General features: G+C 34.9%; 4 protein-coding genes and 1 pseudogene across 9 annotated transcripts; 3 read left to right on the plus strand and 2 right to left on the minus strand.

Moving 5' to 3' along the window:
• LOC140829009 (scarecrow-like protein 21) lies at positions 1-2,682 on the plus strand. 4 transcript variants are annotated; one of them, XM_073191944.1, is made up of 3 exons: positions 16-133; positions 354-445; positions 559-2,682. In XM_073191944.1, exon 3 carries the CDS (start codon positions 746-748, stop codon positions 2,411-2,413), a length of 1,668 nt encoding a protein of 555 aa, XP_073048045.1. In that variant the 5' UTR covers positions 16-133; positions 354-445; positions 559-745; the 3' UTR covers positions 2,414-2,682. The 4 variants fall into 4 exon arrangements, with proteins under 4 accessions (XP_073048044.1, XP_073048045.1, XP_073048046.1 ...); XM_073191945.1 differs by having other exon boundaries at positions 354-409; XM_073191943.1 differs by lacking the exon at positions 354-445 and having other exon boundaries at positions 1-133.
• Positions 2,683-3,454: 772 nt separating this feature from the next.
• On the plus strand, positions 3,455-6,858 carry LOC140829010 (heterogeneous nuclear ribonucleoprotein 1-like). Of its 2 annotated transcripts, XM_073191946.1 has the most exons (5): positions 3,456-3,712; positions 3,810-3,936; positions 4,241-4,473; positions 5,378-6,437; positions 6,664-6,858. In XM_073191946.1, exons 3-5 carry the CDS (start codon positions 4,252-4,254, stop codon positions 6,675-6,677), a joined length of 1,296 nt encoding a protein of 431 aa, XP_073048047.1. In that variant the 5' UTR covers positions 3,456-3,712; positions 3,810-3,936; positions 4,241-4,251; the 3' UTR covers positions 6,678-6,858. The 2 variants fall into 2 exon arrangements, with proteins under 2 accessions (XP_073048048.1, XP_073048047.1); XM_073191947.1 differs by lacking the exon at positions 3,810-3,936 and having other exon boundaries at positions 3,455-3,712.
• Positions 6,859-9,149: 2,291 nt separating this feature from the next.
• On the plus strand, positions 9,150-12,075 carry LOC140829012 (inositol transporter 4-like; annotated as a pseudogene).
• An 832-nt stretch (positions 12,076-12,907) lies between these two features.
• Positions 12,908-17,982, minus strand: LOC140829013 (putative MO25-like protein At5g47540). 2 transcript variants are annotated; one of them, XM_073191948.1, is made up of 11 exons: positions 17,337-17,982; positions 16,764-16,925; positions 16,392-16,510; positions 16,021-16,095; positions 15,272-15,365; positions 14,556-14,615; positions 14,093-14,161; positions 13,754-13,852; positions 13,381-13,425; positions 13,210-13,312; positions 12,908-13,123 (listed from the first exon to the last, which is right to left on the minus strand). In XM_073191948.1, the coding sequence occupies exons 2-11, from the start codon at positions 16,923-16,925 to the stop codon at positions 13,047-13,049; spliced, it is 903 nt and encodes a 300-aa protein (XP_073048049.1). In that variant the 5' UTR covers positions 17,337-17,982; the 3' UTR covers positions 12,908-13,046. The 2 variants fall into 2 exon arrangements, with proteins under 2 accessions (XP_073048049.1, XP_073048050.1); XM_073191949.1 differs by lacking the exon at positions 17,337-17,982 and adding an exon at positions 17,150-17,284.
• Positions 17,983-24,553: 6,571 nt separating this feature from the next.
• Positions 24,554-25,202, minus strand: LOC140829896 (cysteine proteinase inhibitor 5-like). Its single transcript, XM_073193181.1, has one exon. It carries the CDS (start codon positions 25,119-25,121, stop codon positions 24,750-24,752), a length of 372 nt encoding a protein of 123 aa, XP_073049282.1. The 5' UTR covers positions 25,122-25,202; the 3' UTR covers positions 24,554-24,749.

Raw genomic sequence — 25,202 nt, forward strand, 5'->3', positions numbered from 1 at the left:
CACAATTTTGGGCAAACGCGGGTTTTCCAACTCGACAACTTTAAGCTAATTTTTCCATGTTTTCACTATCTGCCTGTGAACGCCTCTCGCGCGCGCGCGTTCTCGGAGTCAAAGAGTCCGAGGAGGTTTTTGGGTATGTGAGGGATTATCTCTGTGTATCAATATTGTTTTTTTAATCTTTTTGTACTGAGTTAAGGAAGCATGTGATTTTTAGTCATATCTCCCAATTAGGCTAATTTTTGTACTAAGGTAAGGAAGGAAGCACATGATTCTTGGGAGCATGTGATTTTTAGTCATATCTGGTGGGTTTAATTTAGGAATTAATAATTATTTGCCTTTATTTTGATTTATAGGTCTCTCCAAAGTTCTGCAGTTACAGATATTATCACCATTTCAACCTGAAGAAGCTGTTTGCAACTATTTTTCTTTTCTTTTGATTTTTTAGGTTTCTATGTTTCTTGGTTTCTGTTAAGATTGCTTGCTAAGCAAAGCATAAAGTATGATGCACAAGCTCTGAAAAATGTTTCTCCACTTAACAGTAATATTTATGCCTTGCAGGTGTATTGATACCTTGTTTTTTGAAGCAGATTTAGCATGCATTCTCATTCGTTGATAGTGGAGGTGGCTAAATGAGATATTTTGTTTGTCAAAATGGTATCTCACTTCTAAATGAGATTCTTCAACAGCATAAAACCTTGTTCAAGTCACTGATGCAAAATAAAGTTCTGATTTGAAGTTTCTGGGAATGAAGGAGTCCCGGGCATTTCAAGCATCAGCTAATATCTCTAAAGTCAACAATCAATCTATGGAGAAAGTCAAGCCATCACGAGTTTCAACTTTTCAGGTTTTGAACAATGATGCGACTCAGAGCAAAAACCGGGGAACTGATGTTTCATCTCCAGCTTACACTGAAGAATTCTTCACTTTGGAATCAACACCAGTGACTGGAGATTCTGTCTACAATTCGTCTTCAGTTGTAAGCGTGTCATCCTACAGAAGTCCCTTTTCTCCCCATTGTTCTCAATCATACGCTTCTGATCTCCTTCAGCATCACTCTTGTGATTATACTTGTGATTCATCGTTTAACGGGTCCTCTGTGCTTTACAATGAAGAGAAATCGGTGCATGCACTGTGGATGTTGAAGAATGATTTGACAGAACCTGAGTCTGCTGATGGTGATGATATTGGCTCCTTAAGCGGTATGGCGACACAATCTTTGTCCTCCACAAGGTACGATAAAATCCTGGAAATGGCTGCCCTCATGGACCTGAAACAATTGCTTGTCACCTGTGCTGAGAGGGTATCAGAAGCTGACTCAAACTCCATGTGCGAAAGAAGATTGGCTGTATCAGCTGCAGAAGCTCTCATGGGCATGTTAGGAAGAAGGGTGTCGGTATCGGGTGACCCTTTACAGAGACTTGGTGCATACTTATTGGAAGGTCTCAAGGCAAGATTGTTGTCCTCCGGAAGCATAATTTACAAAAAGTTGAAGTGCAATGAGCCAGCAAGTTCTGAATTGATGTCATACATGCACGTGCTTTATGAAATCTGTCCCTACTACAAGTTTGCCTATGTGTATGCTAATGCTGTGATTTGGGAAGCAATGGAAAATGAAAGTAGGATTCATGTCATCGATTTTCAGATTGCACAGGGAAGTCAGTGGGTTTCTTTCATTCAATCTCTTTCTAGACGGCCTGGGGGGCCTCCTTATTTACGCATTACAGGTGTTGATGACTCTCAATCAGCTCATGCTCGAGGTGGAGGACTCGAGCTAGTCTGTCAGAGGTTAGCAAGTGTAGCTGAAGCATGTAGAGTACCATTTGAGTTCCATGGTGCAGGTATATCTGGATGTGAGCTCCAGTTCGAGAATCTTCAGGTTCGGCAGGGGGAATCTTTGGCCGTGATCTTTCCTTACATCTTGCACCACATGCCAGATGAAAGTGTTAGCACTACAAATCATAGGGACCGCCTCCTCAGACTAGTTAAGAGCCTTTCACCCAAAATCGTCACCCTTTCTGAACAAGAATCCAACACCAACACTTCCTTATTCTTCCAACGATTTCTCGAAACTCTAGATTATTACTCAGCAATTTTTGAGTCCATTGATGCTGTACCCTCCCGGGATGACAGACAACGGATTAGTACTGAAGAACATTGTGTGGGGAGGGATATTGTCAACATAATTGCTTGCGAGGGAATCGACAGGATGGAAAGGCACGAGCTTCTCGGTAAGTGGAGAATGAGACTCTCTATGGCTGGATTTTCTCCAGTCCCGTTGAGTTCTTCAGTTAGCACCGCCACAAGGGAATTGTTGAGGGATTATAGCACAAATTACAGGATAGAGGAAGCCAATGATGCTTTGTATCTAGGATGGAAGAACAGAGCATTATACACTTCTTCTGCATGGAGGTAGTAAAATAACGCAGCAATTAAGTATCTGTATTTGTGCTGTTCTGTCTATTTCCCAAGCAGGAATTAAACCATGTCCTGTTTTCTATTTACTAGAAATGGGGGACATGCGATTCTTCAAGTGTAATACATTGTACACACCAATAACGATGATATATCTGTGTAACATAAATTGTAATTTAGCATCGAGATTAATCAACATCTGGTTGACCATGTAATTTATCGTGAATCCCATTTCTGTAAAGAATAGAGCTCTACAGTACAGATTCGATATCCATTATTACTTCTAATTTTGTTCCGATTTTTCAAATGATGAACAATGACATAAGTAGAGGTGAGATTTGGTGTGAGGATAGAGAGACAGCATTTAACCAAAGACTCATGCCTTGCCTCCAAAATCATGTTTCCAAGCATGTTTTGTTATATTATATAAACTTTTTTTCTAAAAAAACATCCCAACTTAATTTTTCATGATCTTAAATAATCCTTTTACTTCTAAAGCGTGTGCACAACATTGTGACATTGCCCTCTCATTGAATCAAGCTTTGCTAGCATGACTCGAACGATTGGGAGAGTAGAGGCCACCGATTTCGTAGTGTTTTTTTAGCATAGTTTCATAAATAGTTAAACTCAATAATTGTAGATAATTTTCTCAAGGAAGAGAATCAAGATAGAGTCTACAATTTGAGTTTTTTTAAAAAAAAATTAAAAAAAAACCCAATATATATATATGTATGCTTATATTAAAGTTCAAATTCATGATGGTGCATATGCATCAAATTTATTATAAATTTGTTCTTGTCGATGACACAACTTGCGTGCCAAGGATACAAACGATAGACAGGAGCATCCTTCTATCTACAGCCATAAATGAATATTGACCATTTTCTAGCAACTACTAATATTTCACCTAACTAGATCTGAATTTTGCTCTTCTTTTTTTTTTTTTAAAAAAAAATTAACTACTGTGACATATGAAATGCCAACAAATCATATTTTGAATTATGTTTCCAAGCTGCACGAATTATAAAACGAGAGATGAATTGATATTAAAACACGATAACACCATTCTCACCAATTTTTAGGATGTGAAGAATCAATCTCCGCAGCCCACACAACCTTTCTTTTTCCATTTTTCTCTTTCACATCACATTACAAATATATTATCTTTGGCAATTCCATCAAAGACTGAATTTTGGTGAACAAAGCAAACGAAAAAGAGAAGAAAAGAGAGGGCCTTTAGCCCTCTGCTTCTCTATCTATGCATCCTGTCAGATCTTGAATTCAACAAACTTTTCTTCTGGTATTTGTTGTTTGGGATTTTAAGTTCATATTTTCCGAGGCGTTGATCTTTCTTGGTCGTTCATAGTCAAAAGTTTGAATCTTGAATGAATTTTCAGGGGTTCTGGATTGTGTGTGCTGTTGGCTATCGATCTGTTTGAGATTAGATGGTCTCCGTCTGAATCAAAATACACCCATTTGAAGTCGGGGAATTGCCGGGTTTCTGTTGTAATTTGTTTTCCTGAGGTCTGTTCGTTATTCAATCTACATTTTCTGTTTTGTATTAATTGGACTTCATTGCTTTGATGGCCGATTCTATATGGAGCTAGATATATGAGATACCGTAGCTGGATTGTAATATGAAATAGGACGGTGTCTAAATTTACTACACTTTCTCGTAGATCCATTACTCGCTCTTAACTTTGTACTGAGTGCTACGGTTTTGGCAGTGATTCTTTTTGGTGATATTGATGATACATATTAGATGTTTTAGGTTGCTTGGGTTCAATTTAATGAGTTGTGGATTGATTGAGCGGAATATTTTATGCAGGTGCGTAGAAAATGGAAATGGATTCCGGAAAACTGTTCATTGGTGGGATCTCTTGGGAAACCACTGAAGAGCGTCTGACAGATTATTTCCAAACTTTTGGTGAGGTGGCGCAAGCTGTGATAATGAAAGACCGGATCACAGGTCGTTCCCGTGGTTTTGGCTTTATCGTGTTTGCCAGTGCTTCTGTTGCTGAAAGAGTTTTAAAGGGAAGGCATATCATAGATGGCAGAGCTGTAAGTCATGTAACTTCACATTTGGTATAGCATTTGTGAATTGAATATTGTGATGAAATTTATGGTATTAGTTTTGCTGAGCTTTATCGATGTTCATCAGGCAAGCACATACCCTGTATAGGTTTGTACTTTATAAAAAAAAGTGTGTGCCAATCTGAGTCAAGAATGGAATTCTTAAAAAGTAGCATTTTCGTATCAGTAGATTGGTGAATATGTGAATTCGTCAATACTCAATACTATAATATTCCAAATTCATTAGATGATTCATGAAATTCACAAGTGAAATATACTACTTAATTACCTCTTGGTACACAGATGGTTTCTTGCTATACAACACTTGGTGATTGGTGGTGCTCAACTCTTCATAGAACTTGTATATAATGAATTTAATCACTAGGAACTTTGTATGTTCTGTGATATAAATGGAACTTTGTATATATTGTGATATAGACGAAGTTTTGAGTGCACGAATCTTGGTGAAGTTAGTTGTTTGGGGAAAGAAGCTCTAAAAGCCTTTGGCGTCAATTGTTGCTTTATTTTCTTCGCTTTCTCTTTGGTTTTGTCAGTTCTTTTGGCAACTAGTTAACAGTTGTTTCTTGCCGATAATGATTTCATTATATGGTTCATTAAAGCATGATTTGAAGTGTAACGAGAATTGATGATGGAAATTAATTGTATTAGCACTGATTCAACATCCATCAGACTCAATTTTTTATGTTGTCATTTATTATTTTGATGAGTAGTGTTATTTGCATTTTGTTTGTGTTATATGCACACTACTCATAAAGTGGATTTATTGTTATATTCCTCATAAAAGAGGAGTGTGAATAGTACCAAATGAAGTACAATTAACATTAGTATTCTTTGACACCACTAAATTTATGTTCTTGTTTTCATTCATCAGGTAGAGGCTAAAAGGGCCGTACCTAGGGATGATAATCAAAATTCTACAAGAAACAATAGTGGGGCTGTTCAAAGTTCACCTAGTCCTGCCCGCACTAGAAAGATTTTTGTTGGAGGTCTCGCTTCGACCATCACAGAAATTGAGTTCAAAAGGTACTTTGACAAATATGGAACAACAACAGATGTCGTGGTGATGTATGATCACAACACAGGTAGACCTCGAGGATTTGGTTTTGTTACTTACGATTCAGAGGAAGCGGCGGATAAAGTTTTGGCTAACACCTTTCATGAACTCAATGGAAAAATGGTTGAGGTTAAACGGGCAGTTCCCAAAGAGTTATCTCCTGGACCAACACGTAGTCAACCAAGTGGCTATAACTATGGCCTCAATAGGCTGAGCAGTTTCCTTAATGCTCATACACAAGGCTACAATTCAAACGCTGCAGGAGGCTATGGTATGAGAATGGATGGTCGGTTTAGTCCTGTGACCATGGGCCGAAATGTGTATCCTCCACATAGCCCATCAAAATATGACATGGACCTGAATTTAGACATGGGGTTCGGTTCGAACTATGGGGCAATAGGAGATTCTGTTAATGGCCATGGACGTGGAGTGCTCTCTCATTATACTGGAAACTCAGACAGATTCAGTAACTCCGTTGGTGGAAACGTAGGAAGTTTTGGGGATATGTGGGATTTTTCTCATGTTTCAACACAAGTTGAAGGAACCGGTTCTTTAATAAGTGGAAATTTGGGTTATGGAAGTGGAGAGAGAGATTTTGTTGGCAGAGAAACCTACATTAGAAACAATGGAGGTTATACAGACTCGACGCAGTCATTTTTTGTCACCAATAATTTTCGTGAGGCAGGGTTGGAGAATATATATGAGGGGGATTCATTTTTTGGAAACCGGGGTGGGCGTTTGTTACCCTTAGAGCTCGAGGGTTCTAGCTCATTTAATTATGGATTCGAGACTACAGCTCCAAATGTTACACCTAAGAATTCAATTGGTTATGTCGGGGATTACATTGGTGCTAATCGCGCGACTAGATCAAATAGAGGTACTTGTTCCCTTTTTTAAAATAAATTCCTATATCTGCTATGCCGTTGCACTTTTCTTGTTCACTCCATTTTACTGACAAATTTGGAACTATTCCATATTCATTGGAATGAAAACGTTATATTCGATAAGAATTGGAAAAACAACAGCTTTATATTTCTCGACCTGCAGAATGTAGCCGAAACTATGGTTTTGTGGCTTACGGATGGTGTTTCATTTTTAAACAGGAATTGCAGCCTAGGGAAAACATCGAATGGATCTCTTTTTCGGTGTAAGATAAATACAAGATAAGCAAAGTGGAGGAACAAGGGTTGCACCTGTTCCTGGGTGACATACAGGACACTGTTTTTCTATATGAGAATTCATCATCAGCTTTCTGCTAAAGATTTTGTGCTGAGATCCAAAACTCGAGCTTTCCATATGGGTTTTATTTGTTGTGAATTTAGTTTGAAATGTAACATTGAATTGTGAAATACACCCTACTGGTTAGCTAAGTTTGCAGTCTATGCCACTGCCAGGTTTCCTGTCTATTGTTTCTACGTAGGTGAGGAGTATTCCGATTTCTTGATTGCTCTGTCTCTGCAGTACAATGTTTTTCACCGAACGAGTTTGATTTTGACACTCAAAATCGTATAGCAACTGAATGGTGTGCATAACAGAGATGCAGTTCACTCACTAATTAAAATTTTGGGTCCTGCCAATACATGAAAATGTAGGCTAATCATCTGCTACACAAATGCAAGTTTACACGTTTCCCAAACAAGTGGGACGAGAACTAAGGGTTTCCACCACCCGGGGAGCATAGAAAATTCCCCCGTAAAACGTGAAGCGCCTCGAAGCGTGGATTTCGAGCTCCAAGTTTAACTTTTAGCACAAGTTTAAGTGCGAAAACGTTTTTTATTTTTAGTGTAATTATATTTATCTCAAACCAATAAATAGATAAAAAATACATAAATATGATAAATTTAAGTTTTATGCATTAATTATCATATTTATAAAAGCATAAAAATCTCAAAATTATAATTTTTATTTGTTTTTGCAACTAGATCATATTAAAAAATACTAAATATTTGTCAAATTATTATCATTTATGCTTAATCATAACTAAAATTAAAAAATAAACATCTAAATTATAAATCTAATTTATTATTTTAAAATAAAAAAGACATTCATTCAAAATAAAAAAAATTAAAAATAAATAAATACGATTAATTATATTTAATCACATTTAATTAAACACATTAATTATCTTTTATTCGGTCAAACTATAATTTAACCTCTTTTTTCTGTTTTTTTTTTTTTTTTTGAAACGTAGCGTTTTTGTCGTGTTTCAAACTTAAGCCTATCATCGTTCATCGTTCAGGACCACGCTAAGAAAGCCAATAAACTCGAAGATTGAGACCTCAAATTCCTCGTCAACTGCTTTTTCCGCATCCAGAAGGTTCTTTCTGGGTAAGTTGTAGAATTACTGCATTCTGGTCATGATGTTCAATCAGGGCAACTCCAACGCTGCGCCAAAATGGTGTAAAACACCATTTTGGCGCAGCTTTTGGAGCTCCAACGGGGCTGCACTATTTTGGTGAAATAGCGCAGCCCCTCTCTCCCTGCGCCAAATTTGGCGCACGGAGAGACCCTGCGCCTAATTGGCGCAGGGATCATTTTTTTTTTAAATTTTTTTAATGTGTATTTATTCTTAATTTTGTGTTTTAAAAATTGTAAATGTTATATTAAAAATTGTAAATATTATAAAATAAAAGTATAATATTTATTTTAATAATTAGATATTTAATCTTAAAAAAATTAAAAAATATAATTGTTGATTTTTAAAATATTTATTTATTTATATTAATTATTAATATTTAAAAACTAATTTGATTTAATGATTTTTAATTAAAATAATTTAATAAAATACAAAAAATTAATATAACAATACAATTCATAACTAAAATGAAAAAGAAAATTGAAATACAAATGCAATTTCAAATACAAATTCGAAGATAATACATAATTGAAAATTACATAGATAACAATGCGAATAAAAATATAAAAATGACAAACAAGATAAAAAAATATTATAATTATAATACTAATATTAACATTAATTATAATTATATTGTTAAATTTATAATTAAATAGTAAACAAAAAGAATATTTTAGGAATATACTTTTTAGTGTAAGATTTGAAGTAAATGGGTTGGAGATGAATGTTATATTTGGTGCAAAAACTGCACCAAAATAGATTTATGGGTTGAAAATGACCTAACACAACTTAAATCATAATGGCGTTTGCATGAAGAATACTAAACCCCGAGTTGCTGAAAACCTTGATTACCCTGTTCATTCTCCTACAAAATTTAGCCCTCACCGCGTGAATTATACTCAGCACGTGCATGAATCCCACAATGACGTGAATTCTCGACTCCACGGGCAATCTCCGATGCAGAACAGCCTTTGGATTCAATGGCCATAAAAGTGATCTTTACTGAATTCTGATCCAAATTATTCCACCCGAAGAAATTAGGGTTTTAACTTTATCCACTAATTTTTTTGGCTAATTGATTTTCCAATAGATATTTTTAGGTTCACAGTTAGATGATATTCAGTACCAACCATATCAAAATTCAAAAATAAAAAATTTAATACAATCTGAAAGAAATTTAAAAACCCCTTTCTTTGTCGATGATGTCTTTGTATTGTTTTTCATCTTATGCGCACTTCCATTCAAAAATTTGAGGCTAGTAAAATATCCAGCGACTGTGTTCTCACCTTGGCGCAGATCGTGAAGATGACTTTCAATTTCAAAGATCTCAGACATATTTTCCCGGGAAGAGTTGGTATCCCCGTTGAATCCCAATTTTCTTTCGCCGAGGTATAGAGTAAGAAATTTTGTCAATTTCAGCGTTCATTGAGTTAAATAACCAAGACATGACCAGATTATTTCAGCATTCCACGCTTTGAATTTTGGACCCTTTGAATTTTGGATCAGATGGATCAGGACACTTCGATTCACCCGAAAGAAGATGATCTTTGCCCTTGCCATATCTGAACATCATGACGGACTGAGACCATGCAAGGTAATTTTGCCCGTTTAATCTGCCCTCCGTATTTATTCATGAGTTTTATATGTTTTTCTTTGTGTGTGACTCAATTTGCTGACAGATCGAATTTGCTTCATATAGTGTATTTGGGACGAAAAAACGTTGTCAATAAGCAAATAAATGGATATCATTCGAGGGAGTGATTGACCTTGCTGCCTACCAGTGCTCTAGATTTATTTTACGGAATTTGTTCGCTTATGTAAATTTAATGCTCAATCTATTCGTATAGAATCAGATTATCAAGCTGGGATTGAAATTGAGGGGGGAGTTATTAAACCAGATAAAACAGAGTTCACAGAATGCTAGCGAACAACCTGGGAAATACCTTACATTATGAGGCTTGCTTTATCAGCAGGCATCGGAGGGCTATTGTTTGGTTACAACACGAGTATAGAACATTTTTATCAAATCATTTTGTTTTGCTTCTGTGAATTATTTCATCTGTTCGATTCGTTGGAGTACAGATTTTGTTCTAGTGTAATTATATGTGAAATGATGAGAATAGTGGTGCTTATTAGGTGTTATTTCTGGTGCCCTTCTCTACAATCGGGATGACTATAAATCTGTTGATAGACATGGTTGCAGGTAGTTGACCAGTGGTCTTGCAATCCTGAGTTCCATACACTCCATGTACGAGATCCATGACCTTTATAATTTTTGTATAGGAAACAATAGTGAGCATGGCTGTGGCAGGAGCTATCATTGCTGCTGCTTTTGGTGGTTTGATCAATGACAAGTATGGTCGAAAGAAATCCATTTTTTTGGTTGATATCCTTTTTTTTGTTGGTGCAATTGTCATGGCTGCAGCTGTGGCCCCTTGATGATAATCCTTGGACGAATCTTTGTTGGCCTAGGTGTTGGAATGGATCCTATGACAGCCCCACTTTATATCTCAGAAGCATCTCCTGCTAAAATCAGGGGAGCGTTCGTTAGCACAAATGGTTTGTTGATTACAGGAGGACAATTCTTGGCATGTCTTATCAACTGAGAATTTACTGAGGTAATTTTATGACTTTTCCAGCTTCAAGCTTTGGATGGTTAATTTCCTTCAAGTGTGATTGGTTTTTGGTGTGGTAAAAGGCCCCTGGAACATGCCGTTCCAGCTGCTGTTCAGTTCATGTTAATGCTGTCACTTCCCGAGTCTCCAAGATGGTTATATTGGCAGGTAACAATCTCTTCAGATATTTGTACCACAACCCACATCGCTACTTTGATTTTTTTAACGTCTGTTAGGAAAACTCTGTTTAAAAATCTGCCAAATTTTATCTTTAATCTCGCAGGATGAGGTAAAAGAAGCTGGGGCCGTTCTAGAGAAAATATAACCTGAAAATGAAGTTGAAGAAGAAATGAAAGCTTTACAGTCCTCCATTGAAGCCAAGAAATCTGATGAAGGGTCTATAGGGAAGGACTTTTTCTCATAACTAAAGAATATACACGGGGAAACATCGTTGTTCGTCGAGGCCTTTATGCGGGTATCACCGTACAAGTTGCTCGACAATTTATCAGAATAAACACTGTCATGTGCTACAGTCCTACAATCGGGCAGCTTGCTGGATTCGCGTCTAACAAGACAGCCTTGGCACTGTCTCTTATTACTTATGGTCTAAATGCTATTGGCTCTGTTGTTAGCATGTTTTTTGTCGACAGATATGGGAGGCGAAGGCTGATGATTATATCTATGTTTGGTATCATCATCTTCGTTGTTGCATTATCTATCCTGTTTTACCAAGCCTCTGACCATACCCCACCAGTTGGCAGCTTTGAATCTCTCATTTTGGTAGAAACTCGACATGTAAAAAAAATTGCGAGCCTCAAATCCATCATCCTGAATCGCAAGTTGTGTCTGATATCATCCTCGGATTGTGCTTTTTGTTCGAATGGGGACAACAAAGTAAGATTATCTTGAATTTCATTTCCTACTAGTGCTGCTTTACATAATACACTTGCACTGCTCTGATTTCTGTTCTTAATCTTTCTTGGTAGTATCTTCCTTGGGCCTATTTGGCTGTTACGGATGACATAGAGGGTTTTTGTCAAGGAAAACATCGTACCTGGTACACGAAGGGTTGTCCGAGCAACTTTTGATTTTTCGCAGTCCTGCTTCTTGGGTTGTACATCATACCTTACTCTCCAGGAATGGGGACTGCACCGTGGATTGTGAATTCTGAGATTTATCCTTTGAGGTAGAGAGGCATAGGGGGAGGAATCATTGCAGGTTCCAACTGGGTTTCGAATCTTATAGCGAGCGAGACATTCTTTACTCTTATGGAAGCAATCGGTTCTTTGGGCACATTTCTTTTGTTTGCTGGATTTTCCATCATCGGACTTGTGATAATATATATACTTGTTACAGAAACAAAGGGATGGCAGTTTGAGGAGCTGGAAAAGGGCTTCAGACCAAGATTATTTTGCAAGAAAAAAGCATTGATACTATCAACATACTATATCTACAACAAAGTCTGTTTTCTCTTGGCTGTGCTCGTATGAATGGTCTCTGAGTGCTAAAACACCATAACTCAAATTGTTATAATTCACATGACATCCAAACCACCCTTAGAAGACGATCAATGACAAACTGTTGGAATACTGGTTAGCCACCATCACATTCTGGTAGTCGAATATTGCCTTTCGAGCAAGTATTAGATTATAGTCCTAGATAATCGTCCCGAGTAAATAAAACATGAGTTGTAGCAAGCAATGTCACAACTCTAGTTTTCTTATTGTTGCAACGCACTGGAGTTGGAAATATTCCTGGGTTGATCACTTTATCTCAAATTGCATTTATACCCCTCGTGGAGCTTGGAATATTTTATTCCTACTAGAAAGAGAACACTGGAAAGTGAAAAACAAATTATAAAAACGCCCTCAAAAAATATTTTGTTCTTGTATATAACCAGTTACATCATAATTAGTGTTTTACACCTTGGAAGTTGGAACAGCATATGGAGGGTTTCTTGAGAATTACAATATTTTCTCTGAAAATATCTTAATCTGATTTAAAACTTTCCCTCGCTAGTTCTTACCATGTAATGAAGAATATTTTGAGAAAATATTTTTCCAAATAATCGATATAATTAAAATTACGATAAAACACATGACATGAACTCACTTCTTAAATAAAATATTAAGGAAAAAAAATCTAATGACAAATAATTCAAATTTAACATTTTAAAACATTCATATATTCCAGTTTTTCTCACTTCAATATTAATATTATACATAATATATTTAAATTTTAAGAATTGATATTTATATTCTATATCTTGTTATTTGCATTTCTCATTAAAATTTGAATTTTATATAATTATAACCATAAATTAAACCACTCAAATGTGATCATTTGTACACATCATAGCAGTTGAAAGATGAATCAAAATAGGAAAGGAAGCGTCAATAAAAACCGGTATGAAAACCATTAATTCACAAGTATATCTGGAAATAGATACCAACTGGGATTTTTTTATTATTACAACATTGCCATGAATTGTAAATACAACGAATGGAGCAAAAAATTAATCACGTTCTTTGGGCTCAAGTGCAGAAATTTCTTTGACAACTTGTGCTTTATCGGCTTCAAATTGTTCATCCTCTGCATCGCAAGGAGCGAAAACCGAGTTAAAACTTTCATTGCATATATAATGATCAAGCATTTGCATTTTCATTCATCAGTCGTACCTTTCTCGGTCTTAAAATCAGCAAAAAGGCGTAGAAGCTTGCTTCTGTTCGTCACTAGGATACCGACAATATCTGGGGGCTTGTTCTGATTAGCCACGAATAACTGCACATATGTGATGCAAAATGAATGGCTTGTTTGAATTAGCTTAAGGGAGGATACACAAATCGTACCTTAAAGACATGAAACGCTTCTATCTGAATGCTCTTACTCGACTCCTGGCAGAAAAAGAATCCTCAGAATCAGAGAACATGATAATCGAATAAATATAAGACAGATTCTCTGCTGAGAAGATCACGAATGTCACAAGGATAAGACATGATTCCAATTCTCTCAGTAACTTTTGAGGGGAATTGTTGCATATTCTAATCTAGCATAAAAGAATTCGTCCTGTGTTGGGTTCTTGATGCCATTTTAAATAAACTTTGTCGTTTAGTTTATTAATTCATTTTTCGGTTTTAAAATCTACCATCCATTTTTTTTCATTCCTGTTTTTACAAACACAAGGCCAGGTTTAGTTTCCAAAACCATAAGAGGCAATCCTACTCTGAGAAGATTCATGAGGATCCTTAAGTTGTCCCGCGAGCTAACATATCGGATCATCACAGTTGAATTTGAACGATCCAATAGGATATCACCCAACAGCTGAAAAAAATACATCATACGCATCAGAATTCACTAAGCAAGTAATAAAATCAACTACGGAAAAAAGATGCCCAGTAGGTATAGCGGTATAGTATCCAGCAATTATTCAGTTGAATCGCTTTACTAATTTTGTTTTCATTTGTTCTTGATTTCTTCAAGGGGTTTATGGAGGAGGGTTTTGTCGTGTGAAATTGTCACATAGAAACCAAATGAATAAATAATATACTGAAAAAGCATTACCTTGATAGCCTGCCTTCTGGTGATATAGTTGGTAGATTCAAGAAGCTTTGAGTTATATTCTGCAAAGAACTACAGTAAAAGCAACCAGAAGATCAAAAGTGGAGCATATCGAAAGCCCAGGAAAACGTTGTTTGTATCCAATGTCAGTGTAAAAGATCGGATTTAAACACAAATCGAGCAACACTCTTTACAAAAGCGGAACCGTTTGAAATTATTACGAGAAAAGTAAGCTCTATAAACTATACCATAGCCTCAAAAATCAAATTACAATGTTTAATGAATGCAGCATTTTCTCAACTACATACACAAGGGCCTTGGCCTAGCCGCACGCAGCGCCTGCAGGTATCAAGTTCGACTCCCCTTGCTTACTAAAATACCCTCTAAAACACTTTAAAAAAAATACATACTGCTAGTGGAGATGCATGTAAAACATGGGCGGTCAAATAAAGCCAAGATCACTAACCCATTCATAATTCTTGGAAAGAAATTCGGACACAGTTGACTTATGCCTAGTTAATAGTTCCTGTAACAAGATATATGAGTTGACACATGTTAGTTATACATCAAATACCAGAATGACAGTACATTGTGAGAGAGATTAAAGAAAATATTCGATCTTTCATCCCACATCTCATGTTCGCACTCTATTTTACCGACCAAAAAAGACACGCACACAAAGCCACAGGTTCAAGTTGTTACGTTACATAGTGCTTCTGCCATACATCGAGAGAATAAGGAACCGAGCATTAGCAAAATATTTCAGAGCACAGTTACATATCCATTTCTTCATCTGATCCTAGGATTAAGGTGCATCAGAAAACTAATAATTGCTTTCACAGAGGGAGTGCCCCTTATCAAATGCTGTGCCATTATAAGTCAATTAGAAAGAAGATTCCACACCCACAAATATAGCACAGGATCTTTGAAAAAGCAGAGAAGTTAATCAGTTGAAAAGTACAACAAAGAATTCTTTGTCTTGGGTCTTGTGGAGCAAGATTTGCAAAATTTCAAAATGAAGTATGAGACTGAATAAAGACTTGAAATAAACATGGTGCAGACAATGCAATTGCAAACTACTAACCTAATATCCCCTTGTCTACTTCAGACCATTGGGTAATGTAAAATGCAAAACATCAACCAACAAATGTGAGTACAAAAGAGTTGATGAACTAAATTAACCTTGAAAGTGGCAGCAGCATCAGAAGCAATGTCAAAATTTGGAAGTTGTATAAAATAAAAAAAATTCTTCATTCGTTCTGATTCCAAAACATACCTGCAAACGAAAGCTTACCCTTGAACACAAACATCAAATTTCTACAAATGCGAGCATCAACTACCAAATTCCATATTCTACAGGATACATACTAAATGATGCACAATGGCCTTCAATAATTATTTGTATTCAGAAAAAAGTAAATTAATTTTTTTTTTCAATGACTGCAGTTTCCCAAAAAAGACTGGATGTTTGTAAAGCAGTATATACCCATTTAGTTCCAAAAATAAATAATAAGCTAGAGCCGAAGTGCATAGCTTGAGACGTCAGGGGTGCAACAAGGGAAACACGGTAAAGTAAGCTGAACTAAATTCCATATCATGTGACATTTCATGGAATAATAATATCAAATAATTTTTTTATCACTATGAAAAAGATAATGTGACTAGCTGGAAAAATACTTGACACAAAGTAGTATAGAAAAGATATCATGTTTTGTTCGTTAAGATAATATAAAACACAAAAGAGTATCCCATCAAAATCTGATATATGCATCTCAGCATAAACTGCCATTCCTTGAAATGGTAATAATCTAGATTGACGTGAATGAACCAATATGATAAACAGAGAAGCTACTACACTAATTTTTCCTTTCAAAACCATTTCACAGAAGTAGCTTTTTACAAGAGCATGTGAAATGAAGCAATTCACTCACCTTGCAACACTTTGGTGCCGTATGCACTCCCTCAACATTGCACCATAGTGTAATGCCATATCAGTATTTTCATAACTAACAGGAACAGAAAAGTAAAGTCAATCATTGTGATGGTATAAATTTTCAAAAGAAGAAGAAGAATAACGAAACCCCACTCTTTCACCACATGCTCTCTAAGAAATCGAGTAAGATACAGAGCAAGAATAATGCAAGTGGAACCTTTCTCGGATATGAAATATAAAAAATGTGCAAGGGAAAAAATCATACTATCTAATTTAATTTGAGATTCCTATTTACAAGTTCCAACTTCCAACTCAGAGAAATTACATTTATCAAACTAGGTCTAGTGAAGTTTTCCAAGGCTAGCTTACCCTGAAATCAACACATCCATCAAATCTACGTTCTTTTCCAAGTAATCACAAGCAATCAACCTCGACTGAACCTGCTGCCTCTGCAGATTCGCAACAACCTGTGTTGCATCTTTGCGGGTCTGCAAAAGTTAATCTTATTGAGAACACAGATCTCTATAGTCAACTGGCCAAGTAAACAGATGGGATAACAGTTATGCCACAGTGCAGAGCCAAAAATAATGATCAGTATTTTTGTACTTATCCGAATCAAGTTCACCAATCAGATTTTTAAATAAAAAAAAGGTTCGCCAATCTGATGAATAGAACTAATGAAGATGGACAAAAAATAAACTGTTTATTCATTGCATTCAAACTAAACCATTTAGAAATTACCTCCAAGTTCAGCTGGGGAAGACATGTGATTAGTAGGCGTAGAGTGTTCTCCCTGAAAAACTCCTGTGTCAACTGCGTACAAGCTTCGGCTACAGGCTCAGTTTCACTATCACCATAAAGAATCACCTTCAAATCTCGCATAAGTTTACTCAATTCCATCATCTGGACAAAGTGAAACGAGAAAAAGGAAAGAGAAACCTTGTCAATAAAAAGAAGACTACAGTCGCAGAAGGCTATAGGAGCAACAAGGGCAAATTAGAATAAATTTGGTCCAGAACACTACTATGTTTTGGCCATCAGGGGCCAAAGTTCAATCTTTATAAAACCAATAAAATAAATTCCGAACGATTTCAATTTGAGCGTTACTGCTGGCACCCCAGGTGTACCTCGTCATCCTGGGAAAGCAACCCAAAGATGGAGAATAAAGCGATGACGAATCACCGAAGTAACAGTATCCATTAAAATTTAATCAAGATGCTTTTACAACACCACCAAAAAATAAATAAACGAATGAAAGCAGACAAGCTAAAAACCAAAAACCAAATTAACGAAAACATAGATATATTTATACACCTTTTCGTCGCGTTTGCTCTCCTTAGTGTCAACACTATCACGATCGACAAAGACGAGCAGATCGCGTGTCTGGCGCACGAGGTCGGCTGGGGTCTTGGACTTGGACTTAGGGACGACAGCCTTCAACTTGGCATTATCTGCGCCACCCCCATCGTTAATGTCCGATAGCGAAGGCCTCCGGACGACCGCCGGAGGAGCCGAGGGCCGCCGCGCCGCCGGCCGGCCTCCGCTTGACAAACACCCTCCTATTTTTTCTGAATTTTATATCCCCCAACGTTACTTTAGACAATCGAGAGCTGCGAAAAAGGGTCAACTTTCCGATCTCTGAGAAGGGTTTTCAATTCAGCACGGATATTCTGGGAATATCTACCCAAATTCTCGGGGTTATCGAAGATCAACGAGGAATCGTGGGTGTTTGAATTTGGTGCTTATACATGTGGGATAATCTATCTCTTGAATGCTACTTGTCGATGATATCACGTTCATCTACAAAAATTTATGCTCCGATGAGAGTGTATATTTCCATAAAACAAATACGGCCACAAGTGGTGATCAATAATAAATTTCCGTTGGGAACAAATTAAATTTATTTGGAGAACACAACACAGCTCTAGAACACGTATCTCAGGCTTCTATTTCTTTTAAACGTATATAATATTTATTGTTTTTTATATCGCTATCAAGCAAATACATTTTATATTCGGGCAATTTGACAACGTCCCTATCGGATTTGGATTTGAGCACTATCGGATGTTGTGTATTTTTTATATGAGATGATCAGTTGATATTTGATAGACATCAAATTGTGTAAGATAAATTTGAAAAATTTTCAGACGAAACTAGATGATCAAGTGTTGTTTTTCAGCTACAAGCACAACATTAGGTGCAGTGTTACAGCTATAATAGAAGATCCAAATCCATCAGTATCAAAAAGTTAACTTTCTCTTGATTCTCTATTCCTCCAAATATTTGGCTTATATCCCTAATCATTTGAATTTTCCAAAAATATCATCAATCTTCATAATTATGGTATGTAACATTGTTATACTTATCGAATCTGTTCTTAAAAATATATAGTCCAAAGACTTGCAGCTACACAAATTTTTCAAACAATCGGAACATATGATTTCTGACGTAGATTGTTTCAACACCATCTAACACTACCTTGTTTCGTTTTCTACCTCAGATGTATAGTAAAGTGATTCAATTTAAAATAATGGGGCCGTTTGGTATAAGAAGCTACAATTAAAAAAGTGCTTTTTTAATTTTTAACTTGTTTGGGTGGGCTTCTAGTGCTTAAAAAAACACTTATTTAAGTTGAAATTAGAGCTTTTTTAAAAGCCCTATTTTAGAGCTTTTTCCACTAGCTTTTTCAATAACCTAAAAAAAAGCACTTAATGATATGTATCTTAACACATTTATTAATTTAAAAAGTGCTTTTTATCTATTCATCCAAACACAATATTAACACAACTTTTACTTAAAAAAACACTTTTAAAAGCCAACTTAAAAAAGCACTTTTTTAATCAAAAATCTTTTGATACCAAACGGGCTCAATATATGAGAAATACATTAAGTCATGATCTTTTTATTCAAACATATAATTTGTTAATATATACTAACCTCATGTAGATGATGTCTTCATCTTCTTTATGCCTTGATATTTATAGAAGTCACGGTAGCTTTGAAATATAGACTTCAAATATTGTGAATCATTCTGCCAGTTGTGGCCGACATCATCTTATGAGCGGTGGTCTTTTCAACCACTAGTTAGAGGCTTATCTTTACGGGTGTGGTCAATCTTCCACTAGTTAGTAGAATCGTCTTTTAGTGGTGGTTCATCTTCTACTAATAGAGTGCTTGAATCACATTAGATACTGTGTTTCAGTCACAGTAGAGGATCCAAATCAATCACTATCAAAAAGTTAACTTTCTTCTCACTTTTTGTTCCTCAAAATATTTGTTTTATTTCCCTAATCATTTAAATTTTCCAAAAATATCATCAATCTTCATAATTATAACATTGTTATATTTATCGAGTATGTTCTTAAAAACATATAACCCAAAGACTTAAAGCTACACAACGTTTTCAGACAGTCGCAACATAAGGTTCATGACGTAGATCGTTTCAACACCATCTAACAACCATGTTTCGTTTTCTATATCAGATGTATAGTAAAGTGATTCAATTTAAAATAATATATGAGGAAGACAATAAGTCATGATCTTTTTATTCAAACGTATAATTTATTAATACATAATAACCTCATGTAGACGATGTCTTCATCTTCCCTATATCTTGATAATTTATAGAAATCACGATAGATTTGAAATTTCTAGACTTCCAATATTGTGAATCATTCTGCCAGTTGTGGCTGACATCATCTTATGAGCGGTGGTCTTTTCAACCACTAGTTAGAGGCTTATCTTTACGGGTGTGGTCAATCTTTCACTTAGTTAGTAGAATCGTCTTTTAGTGGTGGTCCATTTTCCACTAATAGAGTGCTTGAAACACATGCATGATTTATCTTTTCATGTGTTTCATGTCGAGACATTTCGTCTTCAGTCAGATTCCAATTATGTTCCATTAAATTCTTACCGACTTAAGACTTCTTCTTCTTTATATATATTTCGTATGAGCTAATATCTTCAAACTAGTATACTTGAATATGATATTGATAATAAACTGTTTCTTCAATATTCAAGGCTGAATCGAAACATTTTATTCCTCATATATCGTTTTCTGGACAATTAGTTGAAATATGACATCTTGCTTCACATGTATATCAATTACAATCTTTAAAACTTTCATTAGCTCGGGTGTGAGTTCTTCTAAAAAATTTCTTTGCAGGTGTTCTTCCCATTATTCGAGATGTGTTCAATGCTTTGGATGACATCCTAATCCCTGATGGTCCACTTCTCTGCCTCGATTTGTAAGATCTGAATTTTATCTAGACCATATTGTTTGTAGTTTCCAAAAACTAATTCATCTTCTTTCACTCCTGGCATAAGAGTGAGATATGAAACTCTTTCTTTTATGTCTTTATGACTTACTTTTAATAATTGGTGGAATATCATTTTATTTACAGCATAAAGAAGTATGTTTATTAATACCCCTTAATAGTTTGAAATTATTTGTAATGATTTCATATTACACTGTTATGCTAATTTTTCATTGAGAAAAGAGGCTCTTCGTGCCAAAGTATCTGGGATGCCAGAGACATATTCTCTAATTAATATTTCTCTCCAGAGACTTAACATTTTGGCGAATAAAAATTGTATTGCTATATTTTCTTCGATCCCTAAATTCCACTATATTTAGTGAATAATATAATATATTCATCCATTAAAGAGATATCATGTAATTCTAGACTATACAAATCTTGAGTATAATTTTTTCTCATATGTGTCTTGACTGTTAAAATAATCTTTCCCTATAAATTGTGCTTTAAATAGAGTAGTCATTCTTCCGTCTATTTCATCAAGAGATTCTTTGATTAGGATTGACTCTTTGGTTTCTACCGAAGTCATGCCCCATGCAATTTTAACTGATCTCATAAGACTAATTTCAAAAAATTTAGTGAATCATTCTCTGTTGAGATCAAGTGTTCCCCCTGCGATTCTCATGGCCGGTGTACAATCATATGTGAGATCTTCTCTGTTTTTGAAGCCTAATACATTAAGGTTAAGAATAACCCCATAAGGATGTATAAATATATTATAAAACAGATTTCTCATAAAGTGTTTGATGCAATGAAATTTGACTTCTTCTTGATCTGGTTCCAGCTAAGTGTGCTTCTTCACCAACACGATAATTTGTTTGGACTCCTCTCATATTTGTGTTATGAGATTTTTTACCCTTCTTTGATGGTTCATGAGAAGGTGACCATGTTATTGCGAGTGGTTAACTCTCAGTTGCATTCACTTTCACATCTACGACCATGAAATTTGCAAAATATTCTACAACGTCTTGGAGATAAATGGAACCGGTCATTTCTAAAGTTGTAATCGGATTAATTTCTTCTCTGAGACATTTTTTATTAGATTGATCATTTTTCTTCGTCGGTTAAAAGTTTAGACATCACCTTTCCCACCCCATTTTTAGTGTCTATCAAAGTCCTTTTACTAGAATTTGTTTGTTGTTATATAGTTTGCATTCTTGTTTGAATATTCGTTATTGTTTCAAGAATTTTTTCTTGTCTTTCAAGGATTTTTCTAAATTTTGTGGTACATAAGACAACATACTGTCATAATTATTAACGTATTTTGAATTTCCCTAAGATCTCGAGAGACTTTAGAAGAATCCAGTACTATTTTCAGGAACTTATTAGACTGAATCGTAAATTTACATTTGGATTATGATAAGTTCCACCATGCTCTTGATATTTAACATTTGTTAGATTTTCTTGTTTCAAATATTCCAAAGTATTTGAATAATTCATGTAAATAATTAATCTCGAACATGTGTTTGGATCCATATTATTTGAGAAAATTCACCTTCTCAAACATTTAATTACACAGTAATAATAATTATGTATATTTAAAATAATTTTCATGAGGTCTGATATCATTTTTGAATTAGTAAATCAATCAATTAAAATCAATAAATATAAGAGTATTTTTGTCATTTTTAGCGTTTTAGGGAGTTTGAATAAAGTTTTTTAAATATAGAAAATAATGATAAATTTATATTTAAGTTTGAAGATTTATCTTCAGACTTCAATTTACCCTTTATATTCATATCATAAATATTATAATAATTGAGACCATTGGTTGATTTTTCACAACAATTTTTTCTCTATTTTTGCGTCGATATTATATTTAATATGTAAACATTTTTTCCGCTCAATTTGGAAAATCACTAGGAGAAAGACTATTGTGTTTAAAGTATCTTCGAAGACCTACTTCAATTAAAAAAAACAAATAAAATTAAATTTATATAAAGTATTCTAAAATTTTGAAATGATTAGTGTTATTTGAAAATTAAGTGTGTGCATTTATTATATTTTATATATATATTTGAAGATAATATGTATTCTTATATTTATGCATCATAAAAGAATCGCTCATTGAATTCATCATTGTACTATTTTTAAAAACACATTTTATTAAAATCCACTTGCAGAACTTATGAACTATTTTGTTTTTAGAGTGAGTCTTGTGTGAAACCGTCTTACAGATCATAATCTGTAAGACGGATAAATCCTACTCATATTAATAATAAAAAGTAATACTCTTAGCATAAAAGTAATATTTTTTCATGAGTGACCTAAATAAGAGATACGTCTCACAAATAAGACACGTGAGACCGTCTCACACAAATTTTTGTCTTGTTCTTAATAGTTTGGAAGGATAAATTGGCGAGAATCTATTAAAAAAACTCACATGATATAATTTCATGAATAAATTTATAAGATGTGTTTTCAACACGACTCGATTCATTAAAATTATATCATATTTTATTTTAAAAATATTATTTTTTATTTTAAATATGAGTCAAGTTGACTCGTTTGAAAAAAAGTTGATTATATTCTCACTACGATAATCTACTTTGGCCCACTTGAAAAATGGGTCGAACTTCAACTCATGACCTTATATATATGGTAGGCTAAAATGTAGTCGAAGGAGTCATATGTACGTGCAATCCACGATCAATTCTCCCCGTGATTTTGGGATCAGGATAGTCTAGAATTATCAAACTTAAATTAATTTTAGTACGTCTATATTTTTTGAAAATTTAATTCAATAAATTTGCATTTCTTAAATTATTTATATGCATATATTTAAATCAAACAAATTTCCATGATCGAGTCATGTTTTAAATCCTTGCGAGGATTAAGAAACTGAAAAAATTAATTAAAACTTAATTTTGTATATCAATACAAAATATTTTATTTTCAAATAAAAATAATACAAAAAATATTTTGTAAGCAATTAACAAACTGAATATGGCCATGCATGTCAATGGGTACTGCAAAACAATCTGAAGAGATTGCCGCCGATACTTCAAATGATTCATCCAAGCTATCCTTGAGATAATATTCCATTTTTCTCGCCAGAGATTGTAATACCCTAAAGATAATATTCCATTTTTTTGGCCAGAGATTGTAATACCCTGAAGCGTTTGGTTTGAAGATAAAATAAACTAATGATTAATAAGTAAATGATAAAGAAAATGATTGTTGTAGGAATGTAATATATGGTGTTATGTTTTATATGATTTTTAAGTGTAGAATAATTTTGAATTTTTTGATGAAAGGACAAAATTGTCTTTTCTTCTTCTTTTTTCTTTTTCCACTCCGGCGGCGGCGGCGGTCCGGCGGCGCGGCGGCGGTCGGTGGTCGGTGGCAGCGGTCGTGGCGAGAAGTGGTGGTGAGTTTGGATATAGGAGAAGGGTAAAATTGGAAAATAGGAAGGATTAAGAGTTGGATAAATAATCTTAGGAGGTGAGGAGGTATTATTTTAACCTACCTAATATAACCTAATCATTCATAGAAGGGATAGACTTGATTAAATAATCACCCGTACCAAACATGTGATTAGGTGGGTTAAAAAAATAAACCCACTTAATTACCCCTACCAAACGCCCCTTAGTTTTAATCTCATGTAAAAAGGTTATACATACATATCTTCGTGTGGACCAATGTATTGTTCTTATAATACACAAAAACTCACGTAAAATAATCTTATATGTCAATTTTGTGAGACGGATCTCTAATTCCATGTGATCAATTAAAAATATTGCTTTTCGCTTTAAATACAAAAAAACTTAAAAAGTGCATGAATATTTCACAATTCAAGACTTGATAAAATGGAATCTGGTCTTTAATATCAAGCTTGCAAACAAATAAAATCGAATATAATAACGGAAAATTGACATTCAGTCCCCAGTCGTCGATTTTTTTTGTGTTCAATCTCTGAATATTTTTTTAGTACCACATTTCCATATGAAGTGTACCATATTTTATATGACATAGTACCACAATTTTGTAGGTAAGAGTGAACCCAAAGAAATGTTTTGATTGGAGATTTTTCACCAACTTCTCCATATAATAAAACCTGAACTCTCATGTTAAAGCTCTCGATTTCCCTACCACAGGTAACAACCATATTCAATTTATGGATTTGCTTGAATTAATTAATCAAATAATCATAACCCTGAGTTAATTACGTGCTCTTCAAAGAGTTAAAGTATGCATTGAACTGTAATGATGCGGTGGATTAAAAAATTCTGAAACAATCAGATGTTTTCTCGTTCATTGGATCCCCATGAATTGATTATTGAAATATAGCACTTGAAATTACACACAGGCAAAAAGAAGAAAATAAACCAAGTCAAACGGTAAGTTCATCGTTTACAAAGGCGGAAAAAAGTTCATCAAACATATTATGGCTATATTTCAGCCCTAAAAATCAATTAATTTCAACGAAAGAAGTGAGTTGCCTGAATTTCTGCCAGGGCTTCACCCAAACAACCGCCTCATAATTCTTCAGCCCCGAGGCCCCAATATCCTTAGCGGAAATAACCAGCCTGTAATTCGTTCCGGATACAACTTGCGTCTCTCCCTTGATCACCTTTACAAACTTCAATTCTGCCCCGGCCTGCTTGTTGTGCTCCTCCACGGCGAATTTAGCTATCTTCAGCACCCGAGGGTCTTGGGGGTTCTTGATCTGCTGCCAAACGCCGATTCGTCCGCCTCCCAAAGCGGCGGAGACTTCATAAGAAATAGAAGCCACCAAAATCGGGAGGATTGCGAGGATAAGCGAGCGAGATTTGAGCGCCATGTTTTCGTGTAACGATTAACTTCATAAACAATCTGCCGTAGATATATTTATATTGGAAACCTGGGAACGGGGAACAGTTGG

This window comes from Primulina eburnea, chromosome 4 (assembly GCF_022965805.1).
Source record: "Primulina eburnea isolate SZY01 chromosome 4, ASM2296580v1, whole genome shotgun sequence".
In the NCBI taxonomy this organism is placed as follows: Eukaryota; Viridiplantae; Streptophyta; class Magnoliopsida; order Lamiales; family Gesneriaceae; genus Primulina; species Primulina eburnea.